The sequence below is a fragment of the Euwallacea fornicatus genome, chromosome 19, assembly GCF_040115645.1.
Source record: "Euwallacea fornicatus isolate EFF26 chromosome 19, ASM4011564v1, whole genome shotgun sequence".
Taxonomy (NCBI): Eukaryota; Metazoa; Arthropoda; class Insecta; order Coleoptera; family Curculionidae; genus Euwallacea; species Euwallacea fornicatus.
Genome location: NC_089559.1, coordinates 3,866,224 through 3,879,745, shown reverse-complemented (window position 1 = coordinate 3,879,745; position 13,522 = coordinate 3,866,224). Strand labels below are relative to the sequence as shown.

At 37.6% G+C, this 13,522-nt stretch overlaps 1 protein-coding gene across 1 annotated transcript; it reads left to right on the top strand.

Annotated features, from left to right (window-relative positions):
• The first annotated feature begins 6,707 nt into the window (after positions 1 to 6,707).
• Positions 6,708 to 7,736, top strand: LOC136345440 (piggyBac transposable element-derived protein 4-like). The gene has a single exon (XM_066293765.1). It carries the CDS (start codon positions 6,708 to 6,710, stop codon positions 7,734 to 7,736), a length of 1,029 nt encoding a protein of 342 aa, XP_066149862.1.
• The last annotated feature ends 5,786 nt before the right edge of the window (positions 7,737 to 13,522 follow it).

Sequence of the window (13,522 nt, the reverse complement as noted above, 5' to 3'; positions counted from 1 at the left end):
ACATTTGAGAAAATGCTACTCCATCGTATAAAGCCGTGGATTGCGAAAAATAATTTAATCCCTACCCACCAGTTTGGCTTTCGAGAAAAACACTCTACCGTAGAACAAATACATAGAGTAGTCACCTTCATCACGAAATCCTTGGAAAAACAACACTACTGCACTGCGGTATTTCTTGACGTTAGGCAAGCATTCGATAAGGTGTGGCATGCAGGACTTCTTTACAAGATTAAAAAAGCCCTCCCCCAATTTTACGTACTGCTTCGATCCTACTTGAGTGATCGTATGTTTCAAGTGCAAGTGGGTAATTTCATCACAGAGAGTGGTACAATAGTGGCGGGAGTGCCGCAGGGCTCTGTTTTGGGACCGGTACTATACACTCTATATACAGCTGATCTGGAAAGCAGTGAACATGCTATGATATGCACGTACGCAGATGATACTGGATTACTAGCGTCTCATCAAAATCCAGCTGAAGCAACCAATAGGTTGCAAGTAAAACTAAACAAATTAGCTGGTTGGCTGGAAAAATGGAGAATCAAGGTAAATGAGGAGAAGTCTACACATGTAACCTTTACTATGCGAAGAAATGACTGCCCACCAGTAGTTCTGAATAATAAAACAATTCCGCATGTTGAGTCTGCCAAATATTTGGGAATGCGTTTGGATAGGAGATTAACTTGGAAGAAACATATACAGCAGAAAAGAACGCAACTTAATCTCACAGCAAGAAAACTCAATTGGCTCATTGGCTATCGCTCTAACCTGTCGCTGGGAAACAAAATATTATTATATAAAGTCACACTAAAACCGATTTGGACTTATTGTATTCAATTATGGGGTACTGCAAGTAATTCAAATGTTGAAATTCTTCAAAGATTTCAATCCAAAATACTTCGGAGTATAGTTAAGGCTCCATGGTACATCAGCAACGAGACGATTCACAACGACTTTAATGTTGCCACTGTACGAGAAGAAATCGGAAGATATTTTGTCAACTACAAGCGGAGACTTGAAAATCACCCTAACGTGCTCGCTAGGGGATTGCTGGACGAAGTGCCGATCAGGAGACTGAAGAGGACTTACCCACTGGATCTACAGCAACGATTTCAATAAATTGTTACACCCGATATCGGTTTTGGTATATTGTAAAATTGCGAGCGAGGCTCTCTAATGTGGGTGCCCCGCCTCCTGTTCATTCTTGTTAACATAATTGCTTATTGTTCGCTAGAGCTGACAGATTGCATATTGAATTTGTAAATAAAAAAAAAAAAAAAAAAATGTTGCCAACGTAAACCTTATTAATCACCCGTAAGGGCAGTGTTTACATTACACAACTGCATACACATTCCACACCCTTCCCATGCTCATAACTCTTTTCACCCATCATTTTTCTCACACCTTCATGGCACCGTATTGATAAGCAATTCCTAGTCCTCGGCACTATAATTCACATTAATTGGTATGACTATGAGGTGGTAAAAATATAAATGGACAACTTGAGGTTCACATTCGGGGGAAAAATTGAGATTAAAAACAGTCTCATAGAATCCCTCACACAAAACGCAACGCCTCTTCAACATCTCCCCTATTCTCTTTTTAACTCCTACAGTCTTAGTAGGATCCCTTTACTGCGCTCAATTCACATATTAGTTGCCCTGTTTAAGTAAAAACTCCCAATCGTGAAAAGTTATTAACATTCAGTGATCGCTTGTGTTTTTCTAGTTTTCTTAAATTTTACAATTGTTATGACTTTTATCACTTGTAAAGTAACATTGAAAATCTAGTGAGACAAATACAAGTGTGTTGTTACCAAGTGTATTTGTTTTTTTCTGTTCTGCATTGGTTCAGCGCCAAATAAGCTGTGGTCCTTCGCACAAAATTAAAAAGCTACGCAAAATAGATACAGTCCCCTCGGCATTGTCAACCAACTGTGCCCCCCTTGTGTCTGGGGTGAGACAGCAAAAATATCATAAAAACTTGCCCCGTTCATTGTGATTGAACCCTACATCTTACCACCGCGATTGAATGGAGAAGATTACTTAAGATTTTTAGAAAATAATTTTATTGAACTCTTTGGAGGTATTCGATTGGCTGATCGGCAGGAGATGTGGTTTTTGCAAAATGGCGCTCCGCCACATTATTAGCTCCAAGTTAGAAAGTGTCCCCAAAGACACTTTCCAAAATGATGAGTGAACTTAAAACAAAAAGTATATTCAACATCAGTAAATTTAGCACAAGAACTCCGGGGAAAAATATTTATGACTGTGTAACAGTTAAAAACTTTACCCCATGTTCCACGTGCAGCTGTAACCATTGGAGTTGCGTTTTCGTCAATGTATTGACAAACGTGGCGGTCATTTTGAACAATTTTTATAGTGTACAATTTCATTCTTCGTTTCTATTTTGTTTCAAATAATTAAGAAAGTAATTAAAAATGACTATTACGACGAAACAGTACGTTCTGCGAAAAATTGTCGAATGACAAAAAAGGAACTAGACGAAAGATAAAATGAAGCAATGTAACCGTGTGATTAAAAGATTAACAGTTATAAACATCGGGGGCCCCTATACTTATAGTGCGGCTCTTACACTGGTGGCCAAAAGTAGATTTACAAAAATACAATTTCAAAAAAACTGATATTATTTAAAATAATCACCGCAATATACACTGGTGGCCAAAAGTAAATTGACAATCCTATACATAAATAATTTTTCTATCTCAAAAATTTAAAATTCATACCTGGCCCACAAAACCCATAAAAATAAAATACCAACTCTTAAACTATTTATTGATAAAATTCATGTTTTTGCACTATTTGTTTAACGCATTATTTTATTGATAGGACATAGTTGGTGTCGAGTGAGCCCGGACAAAAATAAATTGACAATCCATTGATTAGTGATTTAAAAACTAATTATATTCAATTATTGTGATATTAACAGTGAATTGAGTTTGTGTGTATCTAATTTAATAAAATACCGACAGGAGTTGCTTTCTCAAGTGAGATAAAATCCAGAATTTTTGCTGATTATAAAAAAGGTATTCGCCAAGCCGATATTGCTAGAAAATATTCATTATTGAGAGCTACTGTTTCACAAATTGTTAAAAAATGTCTCATCCACTGGTATGTTCTCCCTTGTCTGGAAAACGTAAAAAAACTACTGTTGCTACCGATAAATTTATTTTAAGACAAGTAAAGCAAAATCCATTTATTACTTCCAGAGAAATAAAAGATATGTCGGCGCCACCATAAATTTAGCGAATACCCCTAAGTAGACAGACTCTATGTAATCGATCGGGGTTCTGGTTTTTCTCGCTATTCTGTCGAAACTAAAGTATTCATTTTCTTTATGATATGACTTCCAAGAACCCCAGGAATAAGGGACACACTTGTTTTTAACACGCAAGGGGGGCAAAACGGGGCCAGGGGACGAAATGAATATTGGGTGAGGTAGGGCAGTAATTATCGAGAGTTGGCTTGGAGAGGTCTGGTCCCGGATTGTCATGTCTCTCATCCTTCGATTCGATTATCATACGGTTTACCTTTTGTGAAAGAGATTATTGCCATAAGACATTTATCAGAATATAGGGTAGCCGATAGTTATTCGTTTACATATAAATTAGTGTAATCTCAGTGACATTTGTTATTAATAAATTGGCGGTATTGAGTGACTATTCCTAGTGTTTAACTTGAGACTCATGACTTCTGGAAGCGATTCTGCTTCTCCTTTTCTGACAGATATTTTAGACGAAAACCAAGTTTGTTCAGTAAGTTCGCGTACTGTGAGAAGAAGACTACAGAATAGCGAGCTAAAAACTGCAAGATCTGCTAAGAAACCTTTGCTTAGTAAAAGAAATTTGAAGGTCCGTCTTAATTTTGCAAAAGAATACGGAGATTGGACTGTTGACGATTGGGAAAAAGTCATTTTTAGTGACGAGTCAAAATTTAATTTGATCCATTCGGATGGGAAACGATATGTAAGACGGCCTGAAGGCAAAAGATGCGATCCAAAATATTTCCAATGGTCAAGCATGGCGGAGGATCCGTAATGGTCTGGGGATGTTTTTCTGGGTACGGTATCGGACCACTTCATCGAATAGAAGGCAATATGGATAGGTTCATGTATCAAGACATATTAGAGAATGTGATGGTACCTTATTCAGATGAGGTTATGCCTCTTAGACATTACTTTCAGCATGATAATGACCCTAAGCATGCTTCAAAATTCGTTAAGAATTGGCTAACAAAAGAAAAAATCAATGTTATTAAATGGCCATCCCAGTCTCCGGATCTTAATTCGATAGAAAATTTATGGGACTATCTGGACAGAAAAATTAGAACCAAAACATATAAAAACAAGGAAGAACTTTTTGAAAATTTAAGGCAAACATGGGCGGAAATAGGCGAAACTTTAATTAACAAGCTAATTGCGTCGATGCCAAAGAGAATATTAGAAGTAAGAAGGAACAAAGGATACAGTATTGATTATTAAAGAAAAGAGTGAACTTATTTTTAGGTTTTGTTTTTGTTATTTAAAAGAATTGTCAATTTATTTTTGCCCATACAATAATTTATATTTTAATTTTACATATATTTTTTTGTAAAACATTTGTTTAATTTACGAACATTATTTATCTAGAGTGGATAATTATATCATTAAAAAAAAGAATAAGATTATTGTTTCTCTTACTTAGTAAATTAAAAAAAAATGTATTTGTCAATTTACTTTTGGCCACCAGTGTATTTAAGCAAATCTTCATAAATGTAAACAAATCTTCAGGTAACAAAAAACTATCCTCAGTTTTTCGATTGGGCTTCATATCAAATTATTATAAAAAATTATCAATTCTTGGTTTAGTTTTTGCATGGCCAAAAATAGATAGACAAATACTAAAATTAATGTTATCAAGGCAGTTTAAATTCAAATTTTAAGAAAGATACGTGCGTTTAACTCTAGGAGAAATGCCTCGTGGAATAAAATTAACAATTGACTTGAAACGTCTAATTATTGACGATTACAATAACGGACTTAGGAAAATTGAAATTGCTAAAAAATTTTCTCTTAAAAGACAGTGTATTGTGTACTAAAACAATTTAATAATAAAGGAAATTTATGTCCATCTAGAAAAACTGGAAGACCTTCGAAAGTGACCCGTCGTATGAGAAGAAGAATTTTTAAGTTGTGAAAATTAATCCATTTATTTCGTCAAAAAAAAATTAAAGCAGAACTTGCTACGAATTGTGATGTTAATTGAAGCACACGGACTATCAGAAGAATTCTTCAAAACAGTGATTTTAAAACAATAACCCCGGCTAAAACACCGCTACTAACAAAAAAAACAGAGAAAAGGAAGAATGGAATTTGTCAAAAATTATGAACATTGAATAAACAAATGGCGACGCGTCATATTCGGTGATGAATCGAAATTCAACTTGATAAATTCTGATGGCAAATAGTATGTCTGACGTCCTGATAGTCACAGACTCGATCCCAATTATACTATTAAAACTGTTAAACACGGTGGCGGTTCCATAATGGTATGGGGCTGTTGTTCTCATTTTGGAACGGAGCCGCTTTTTAACCCTAGAATACTAATACTCGTAAAATTTACGACGCCCAATTATTTTCTCTCAAATTTGGCAACAACGGAAAATTTTATAGATATGGGTTTGCCAGTAGCTTCCTCATTTTTGCCGTACTAAACGTTGGTAGATACGCTTCAATTAAATTTTGTGCACAACTTTGTGAATCACCCATCTCGTCGTAAATATTACGACGCTTTAGTGTTATCGTCTTGTCAGCAATAAGACAAACAGGAGAATTGTTTCGATCATATGAAATTACGTTTCTTACGGTTCTATTTGCAATATAAATAATAGAGTAAAGCTAAGCTTTTTTTTATTTTTTATATTGCAAAAAGTCAAATAAGTCACTTACTCCATTGCAAATGCAACAAGAAATAGAAAGGATTATGAATGGAGAAGATAACTACAATGAGCCATACGAAGATAGTGGAAGTGATTGGGAGGAAGACCACTTAGACAAAGAATTGCTGCATTCTGACAGCAGTTTAGATGAATCTGACGTCATTGAGGAAGAATATCTCGTTCCAATAGAAGAACCTCGAAATGAAGCTTCATCGTCATCATCAGACTATCAACCTTTAGCAAAATTACGTAAAAAAACATTCTAATATTGTTTTCCTCAAAAAAGTAAATTTAAGAGGTAAGAATGGTCATGAGTGGACATCTAAACAGCAAATTTTGTCAAAAATAGTCAGTTCAAGAAACATTATTCATTTTATACCGGGCAACAAAGGCGAATCTCGTAAGTGTTCTTCTATAAAGGAATGCTTTTTGCATTTCTTCTATGATAATATTCTTGAAATAATTATTCGTCACACCAACGAAGAGATTGTCAGACAGTTTCAAATACGCTACTAGTTCCACGACTGTGACAAACATTTGCAAAGATGAGTTACTGGATTACTTGGAATACTGATTTTTTCTGCGGCCAAAAAAGACAATCATCTAAATACTAAACACATGTTTGAAGGGACGGTTTCGGGAATTTTCTATCGTGCCTATATGAGTAGAGAACGTTTTGCGTTTCTTGTAAACTGTCTCAGATTTGACGATAAAATTACCAGAGAAGAACGAAAGAAAAGTGACTTCTTCACTCATATTCATCAGATATGGAATATGCTTATGGAGATATGCAGAAGCTCCTATACTTCAGCATCTTATCTGACCATAGATGAACAACTGTTAGGATTCAGAGGAAGGTGTCCATTTCGAACGTATATACCCAACAAGCCATCAAATGACGGCATCAAGATAGTCATGTTATGCGATTCGTCATCGAAATATATGATTGATGCCAATCCATACTTGGGAAAAAGCACCAATACTGGTGGTCTGCCTCTTGCTAATTTTTATGTGAAAGAATTAACAAAATCGATCCATGGTAGTAATCGTAATATTACCATGGATAACTGGTTTACGTCAGTTCCTCTGGCGGATGAACTTCTGGAACAGCCGTATAAATTAACAATTATAGGGACTCTTAGAAAAAATAAAAAAGAAATTCCACCAGAACTACTGAACACTGACAATAGACCACGAGGAACATCCATGTTTTGCTTTGATAAAAACAAAACATTAGTTTCTTATTTACCAAAACCTAATAAAATAGTGATGTTACTTTCTACAATGCATGAAGGTGCCACGATTAGTGAAAATGGAAAACCGGACATAATTATAAATTATAATGAAACCAAGGCGGGAGTAGATACTTTCGATCAGTTATGCAGTAATATGAACTGCTCCAGAAAGACACGAAGACGGCCTCTTTGTGTTTTTTATGGAATAATTAACATAGCTACTATCAACTCATTTGTGATATACTGTGATAATTCATACAAAGCTAATAACAAACCCGTTTCTCGATTTCAGTATATGTTTGAATTGGGAAAAATTCTTGCTGAACCATGGATGCGTCAAAGATTAGATATATCTAATTTACGTCGCAATATTCGGGAGAATATACATGAAATCTTGGACATAAAACCTGTTCCTGAATCGGTTGATCCTATTGAAAAGAAACGAACCGTATGTTTCTTTTGCCCTAGTCGTCTGAGAAAAATGCCAAAAAAATTTTGTGTACAATGTAAACGAGCAATTTGCAGAACACACAACAGAAATTGTTGCCCGGAATGTCCATTTTCTTAATATTTAAAACTTTTTTTGAACTATATGTATGTGAGCATTCTTTGTCCATGTTGAAACAATTAATCAATTATCCGAAAATATCATGGGGTTCTGGCTCTAAATTCCTCCCAAGATAAGTGCGAGAAAATGGTAAAAGGGCTGCCACGAATCTCTTCGAATTTCTTGTTTATGTTAAGACCATTAATTGGCATTATCTGAAAGTGGTACAAGCTTTTGGTACCAAACTTCCCCGGATTAGCGTGGAAAGAGTGGGTTGTTTATAAATTTCTTTGGCATAGGTGAGAATGACGTTTAGGGGTTTGGTACCCGTGGGAAAAGAGTGGACAGCCCTTCCATCTTATCGGTTCTCTCGAAAAGAGGGGATGTGTTCTGTGTATGGATACCGGGTTGTATCGGGATTCCATTTTTGGTTCACGGAGAATAAAGAAGTGCTCTGAAAATTGTGTTTTCCTCTTCACCCTTGAACCGTAAATCTTACATGTATGTGAGCTTTTATGAAGAAAGTGATATAAGGGTGTTTATTGATTCGCCTAATGTGAGTGTGAAAATACATGTTGTCTCATAAAGATAGTGCTATAATCTGGCCTTAGGTATAAGGACAATGCTATAAACACTTGTTACTGTCTTATCACATTTTAGAAATGGACTTAGCTTGTAATAGTTAAATAGATTATCGGTGATAAAAGATGAATAGGGCCTGTTTATAATCTCGCCAAAAATATATGGAAGTGTGAAGGGAGTGATTCAGGGATGCGAGCGTGGGAAGAATGTGGAGGCCTAGGTGCCGGTTCTGGTGAAAAAGAACAGGTGCACCCAGGGTGACTCGGATACATTGTGTGGGGGGGCATTCGACCCCCGATCTCAGGGAAGTAAAGAAGTACTGCCAAGACTTGTGCTTTATTCTACCCTCCTTCATTATGTAATGGAACTCGCGAAACAAAACTCGGGAACACTTTTATAGGTTTTATTCCACTCGTTATGACACACACAACACTGAATCGTTACAAAACTAAAGATCTTAGGCTTTAATTGGCATTTAAAATGGAGAGAGTCAAGAGTTATATCAGTTCTATCGTTATTATTAGGGAAAAAGAATAGTGTAGAATAGAGAGTAGTACAAGGTTCGGGGTATCTTAAGTACTGAAACATGGGGGTCAGTACCCATAGGCGTACTCCGGGTTTAAACAATAGGCAACATAACCCACAGATGGTAACTTTCCAAATTCTTAACCCGTAAAGTCAAGACAATGGTAAGGAAGGATAATTTACAAGGGTGTTGCAGCTGAAATCTGATTTTGGCAAGAATGAGGATACTTTAGTCTTTTGTCTTGACGAGGAAGAGGAGTGAAAGTTTTTTATGAAGGGTAACCCTTATTGGCAGATAATGGGTTCTCGACATATGGCCATTCTGGACATACTACTAAAGCAGTGGAAATCCATAGGCGTAGCCTAAGGGTACATTACAATTACCCTTAAAACAATTTTCTGACATGTATTTTGTTATAGCAGAACTTTGTTAATCTCTATTGGAAAATAAATTTTCTTTTTGAAAATAGTACATTATTGTGACGTCGTAAATTTTACGACGTATTACTATTACAGTATATACAAAACATATTAGTATTCTAGGGTTAAAATCGAAGGCAAGATAAACGGTTTCGATTACTTAAATATTTTGGCAACTCAAATGGAACCATATGCTGAAAGAACTATGCCTCTAAAGCATTGGTTCCAACAAGACAATGACTCTAAGCATACCTCAAAAGTAGTTCAGAAGTGGCTTAGAGGTAACAAAATAAATCTTATTACATGGCCTGCACAGAGTTATATGACTATTTACGAGTGATAATTATTAGTATAATGCTAGCCCGACAAACACATAAATTTATAGCCGAGTGTTATGTTGGTAAGACCATAAAGGTCATAAACTATCTTTAAGGATGCTGAAAGGGATTCAGGTTTCATGTATGGTTGTTGATTGTAATCTTAAGAGAGACTAAACAGATCACTCGCCCTTACTTAGGAGAGGCATCTCATTAGGTCCAAATTTGTCACTAGATGAACTTGTGTTTAAAACGCTATTCGTTAAAGAATATATATGTGAGCTTTCATAAAGTAAAGTGACACGGGGTTAGTTATTAATTCACTCAAAGCAACCAATAAACCTGCCACCTTGCAAGGATAGTGTTATATCTTATCCTTGGGCATATGTGGTATGTCACAAGCACCTATGAGTGTTCCCTTGGAAATGGACTAAACTTGTACTTGTAAAAGTAGATCGTTACGTTAAAAGATAAAGAGGGTCTGTTTTTATCATATGGGGTGTGATGAAGGAATAACTGAGGGATGTAAGCGTGGGAAGAATGTGGATGGTATGGTAGGTTTATTGGCTGGGAAAAACAGATACCCGGGGAATGACTCCAACACCTTGCGAGGGGCATTCCATTCTCAATCGTTGGCAAATAAAGAAGTCCCTCACAAACTTGTGTTTTTTTGTTTTCGCTATAAGAAGAAGTTTCTTTCTTCTGACATCAGAAGTGGGATTCAACTCGCGTAAAGTACCGCCGAGACATAAGTCGGTCCGACGTGAACTATACCGTGTGGAAATATAGCTTGACGAATTTGAGGTGTAGTGAGTTCACTCTAAACGCAAATATGGAAGAATTTGTGAAACTGTTCGCCGAATCCGTGAAGGCATTACACGACAGAAATAAAAGTGCAGTGTCGACATCAGTGACCATCCCGATTTTCGACCCTTCATCGGACATCCACAATGCCAGTAAATGGTGTCTTGAAATCGAGAAATTGGGGACCTTGTTTGATTGGACGGACTACGAATTGCTGACGAGGAGCACTCCCGGCCTTAGAGGTGAGGCTGCCAAATGGTTTGCGACGTGGGAACCAGATGAGAAAACGTGGGAAGGTCTAAAGCATGAACTATGTAGTGTTTTTCCGACAAAAAAGAACTTAAGCGAGAAATTGCGGAGAGCCAGTCTCTTCACTAGTGATTTGGCGGGTTCGTACTGTGAGTATGCCAGAAAAAAATTATCCTTGCTGAAATCTTTGAACGTCAACTTAACCGAAAGTCAATATTTAGAAATAATTATTGAGGACATCGACGATGTCCAAGTCAAGACGTCTGCCTTCAACAGTAAAATTAATAAGGTCAGCGAATTATTGGATCTTTTAGCGAATTATAGTAAAAATAACCGTAAATCCGATTCCGGTAAACTTAAAAGGAATTATCCATATGACGTAAAAATTCAACGAAACCCTGACGTCAAGGTGTGTTTCATTTGCAACGATCCTGGACATCTTAGTCGTGCCTGTCCAAAAAGAACAAGATTCGGTCATTCCGTAGATAATGTTAAAGGTAAATTCCCGGATAGAAGTAGGCTTACCTGTAGTTTTTGCCATAAAGCGGGGCACAGGGTTGATGACTGTTTCCAGAGAAAACGGGAACAACCGTCCACCTCTCGCCAGGTGAACTTTTTTTGCGCGAACTTAGACGAAAATTTCTGCACCCAATTTAAAATCCAAGGTGTCTCGGTCAATTGTTTGGTAGACACCGGCGCTGAGTGCAGCTTGATCTCGGATAAGATCGTTAAGCAATTAAACTGTAATCTAGAACCAACCTTTCTAACCTTGCATGGCATAGGAGCATCTTCCCTAATTGTAAACACTAAGACAATTTTACGTATAGAGAGAGACGGCACTGCTTTTGAGCTTGTCTTTTTTGTGGTTGATAGTTCCGCCATTGTCCCCGACTGCATATTAGGTCGTGATCTTTTCAATCACCCTGGGGTCCAGCTCCTTACAGACGACAAGGGCACCTGTATTTATTTAAAAGATGACCGGGAGTCGTTGCCTAAGGCTGTAAACACCATTTCCGTTTCGGCGGAAGTTGTGAAGACGCCCTTACGGGGACAAGATTTAGAGAATCTGCTGGCATTGCTCACGAGGTATGGCCAATTCATCACTGTTGGAAGTTCTGTGTCACCGATTACCACCGCGGAACTAGAAATTAAGTTAAGGGACGACAAAGTAGTCAACTTCCGACCGTATCGAATGGCTCATTCCGAACGAGAAAAAGTCAAATTAATTATTAAGGAATTGCTCGAACATAATATTATACGCGAAAGCAATTCCCCTTTCGCAAGTCCCATAGTTCTTGTCCACAAAAAGGACGGGGGCACTCGTATGTGCTGTGATTTCCGGGCGTTGAATAAAATCACTGTCAAGGATCGTTTTCCCTTGCCCAGAATCGACGATCAGCTCGACCGCCTAGGTAAAAATAAATACTTCACCACCTTGGATATGGCATCTGGATTTCATCAGATACCAATAGCCAGGTGTTCGATCGAAAAGACTGCTTTCGTGACGCCTGATGGGCACTATGAATATTTGCGAATGCCGTTCGGTCTCTCGAACGCGCCGGCTGTTTTTCAGCGGGCGATTTGTGGTGCCCTGGGCGATTTAAGGGATAAGGATGCCATGGTTTACTTGGACGATATACTTATTCCTTCAATGACCATACCCGAAGGTTTGGACAAATTAGCTAGAGTTTTGGACTGTCTCACGGAAGCAGGCTTTTCGTTAAATATCAACAAATGTAACTTTTTTGTAAAGCGAATTGAGTATTTGGGCCAGGAAATCTGTGAAGACGGTATACGGCCGGGGAAGAATAAAGTGGACGCCCTCTTGAGGGCCCCCGACCCATGCAATGTCAAACAGGTGCGGCAATTTATGGGTCTTGCTAATTATTTTCGTAAATTTGTTCCGGAATTGGCGGCACGTACGGCTTGCATCACGAAATTAACAAAGAATAGCGAGCCCTTTTATTGGGGTGATGATCAAAAAATCGCGAAATCTTATGTTTGCGCCTTCCTTAGCCAGCGGCCTTTACTAGCTGTCTTTGATCCGGCTTTGGAAACGGAACTTCATACAGATGCCAGCTCGGTAGGGTACGGAGGCATTCTCTTTCAGAAACACGATAACCAATTGCGAGTGGTTGCCTATTTTTCCAAGAGAACATCGGGCGATGAGTCGAAGTACCACTCCTACGAGTTGGAAACCCTGGCAGTGTATTACGCCATTAAGCATTTCCGGGTTTATTTACTTGGCATGAAGTTCAAGGTCGTAACCGATTGTAACTCCCTTAAGTTATCTCAAAATAAAAAAGAGTTAATACCAAGAGTAGCTCGATGGTGGTTATTTTTACAATTGTAAAGCACCCCGGGTTACGCATACGTAACAATACCATATATGTATTAACCTCTTACATTATTTCTTGTGCTATTTTCTCATGGAAACCTAAGGACGATATTAGAACTTAATTAGAATGTATATTTACGTAGAAACACAATTCCTTTGTATAACTAACCCATCAAATTGTAATTAGCTGAGACTCAAAGTCTCAGTACTGTTTAAGGTTCAAACTACCCTTATTAATGTACTTTAGCAAAGTCCACGTAGATATCATATATATAAATAGGGCAGTCAAGCAGTTAAGAAAAAGTCCGGCAGAAACCTTCAGACTGATCCTAAAAGAAACACTTACATAAAAGGGTCTTTACGCCTCGCTCCCGCTCTTGTATTATCGAGAAGTTAATAAAGTGTTATATTTTTGACTCGCGTATAGTTATTCCAACCCGGCACATTACACAATCATACGATTTCGAAATTGAATATCGCAAGGGAAAGTATATCCAACACGTGGACTACTTTAGTAGGAACCCCATTGAGGAGGTCGTTGGCCCGGAGGTCGTAAAAGTTCAAACTGTGAC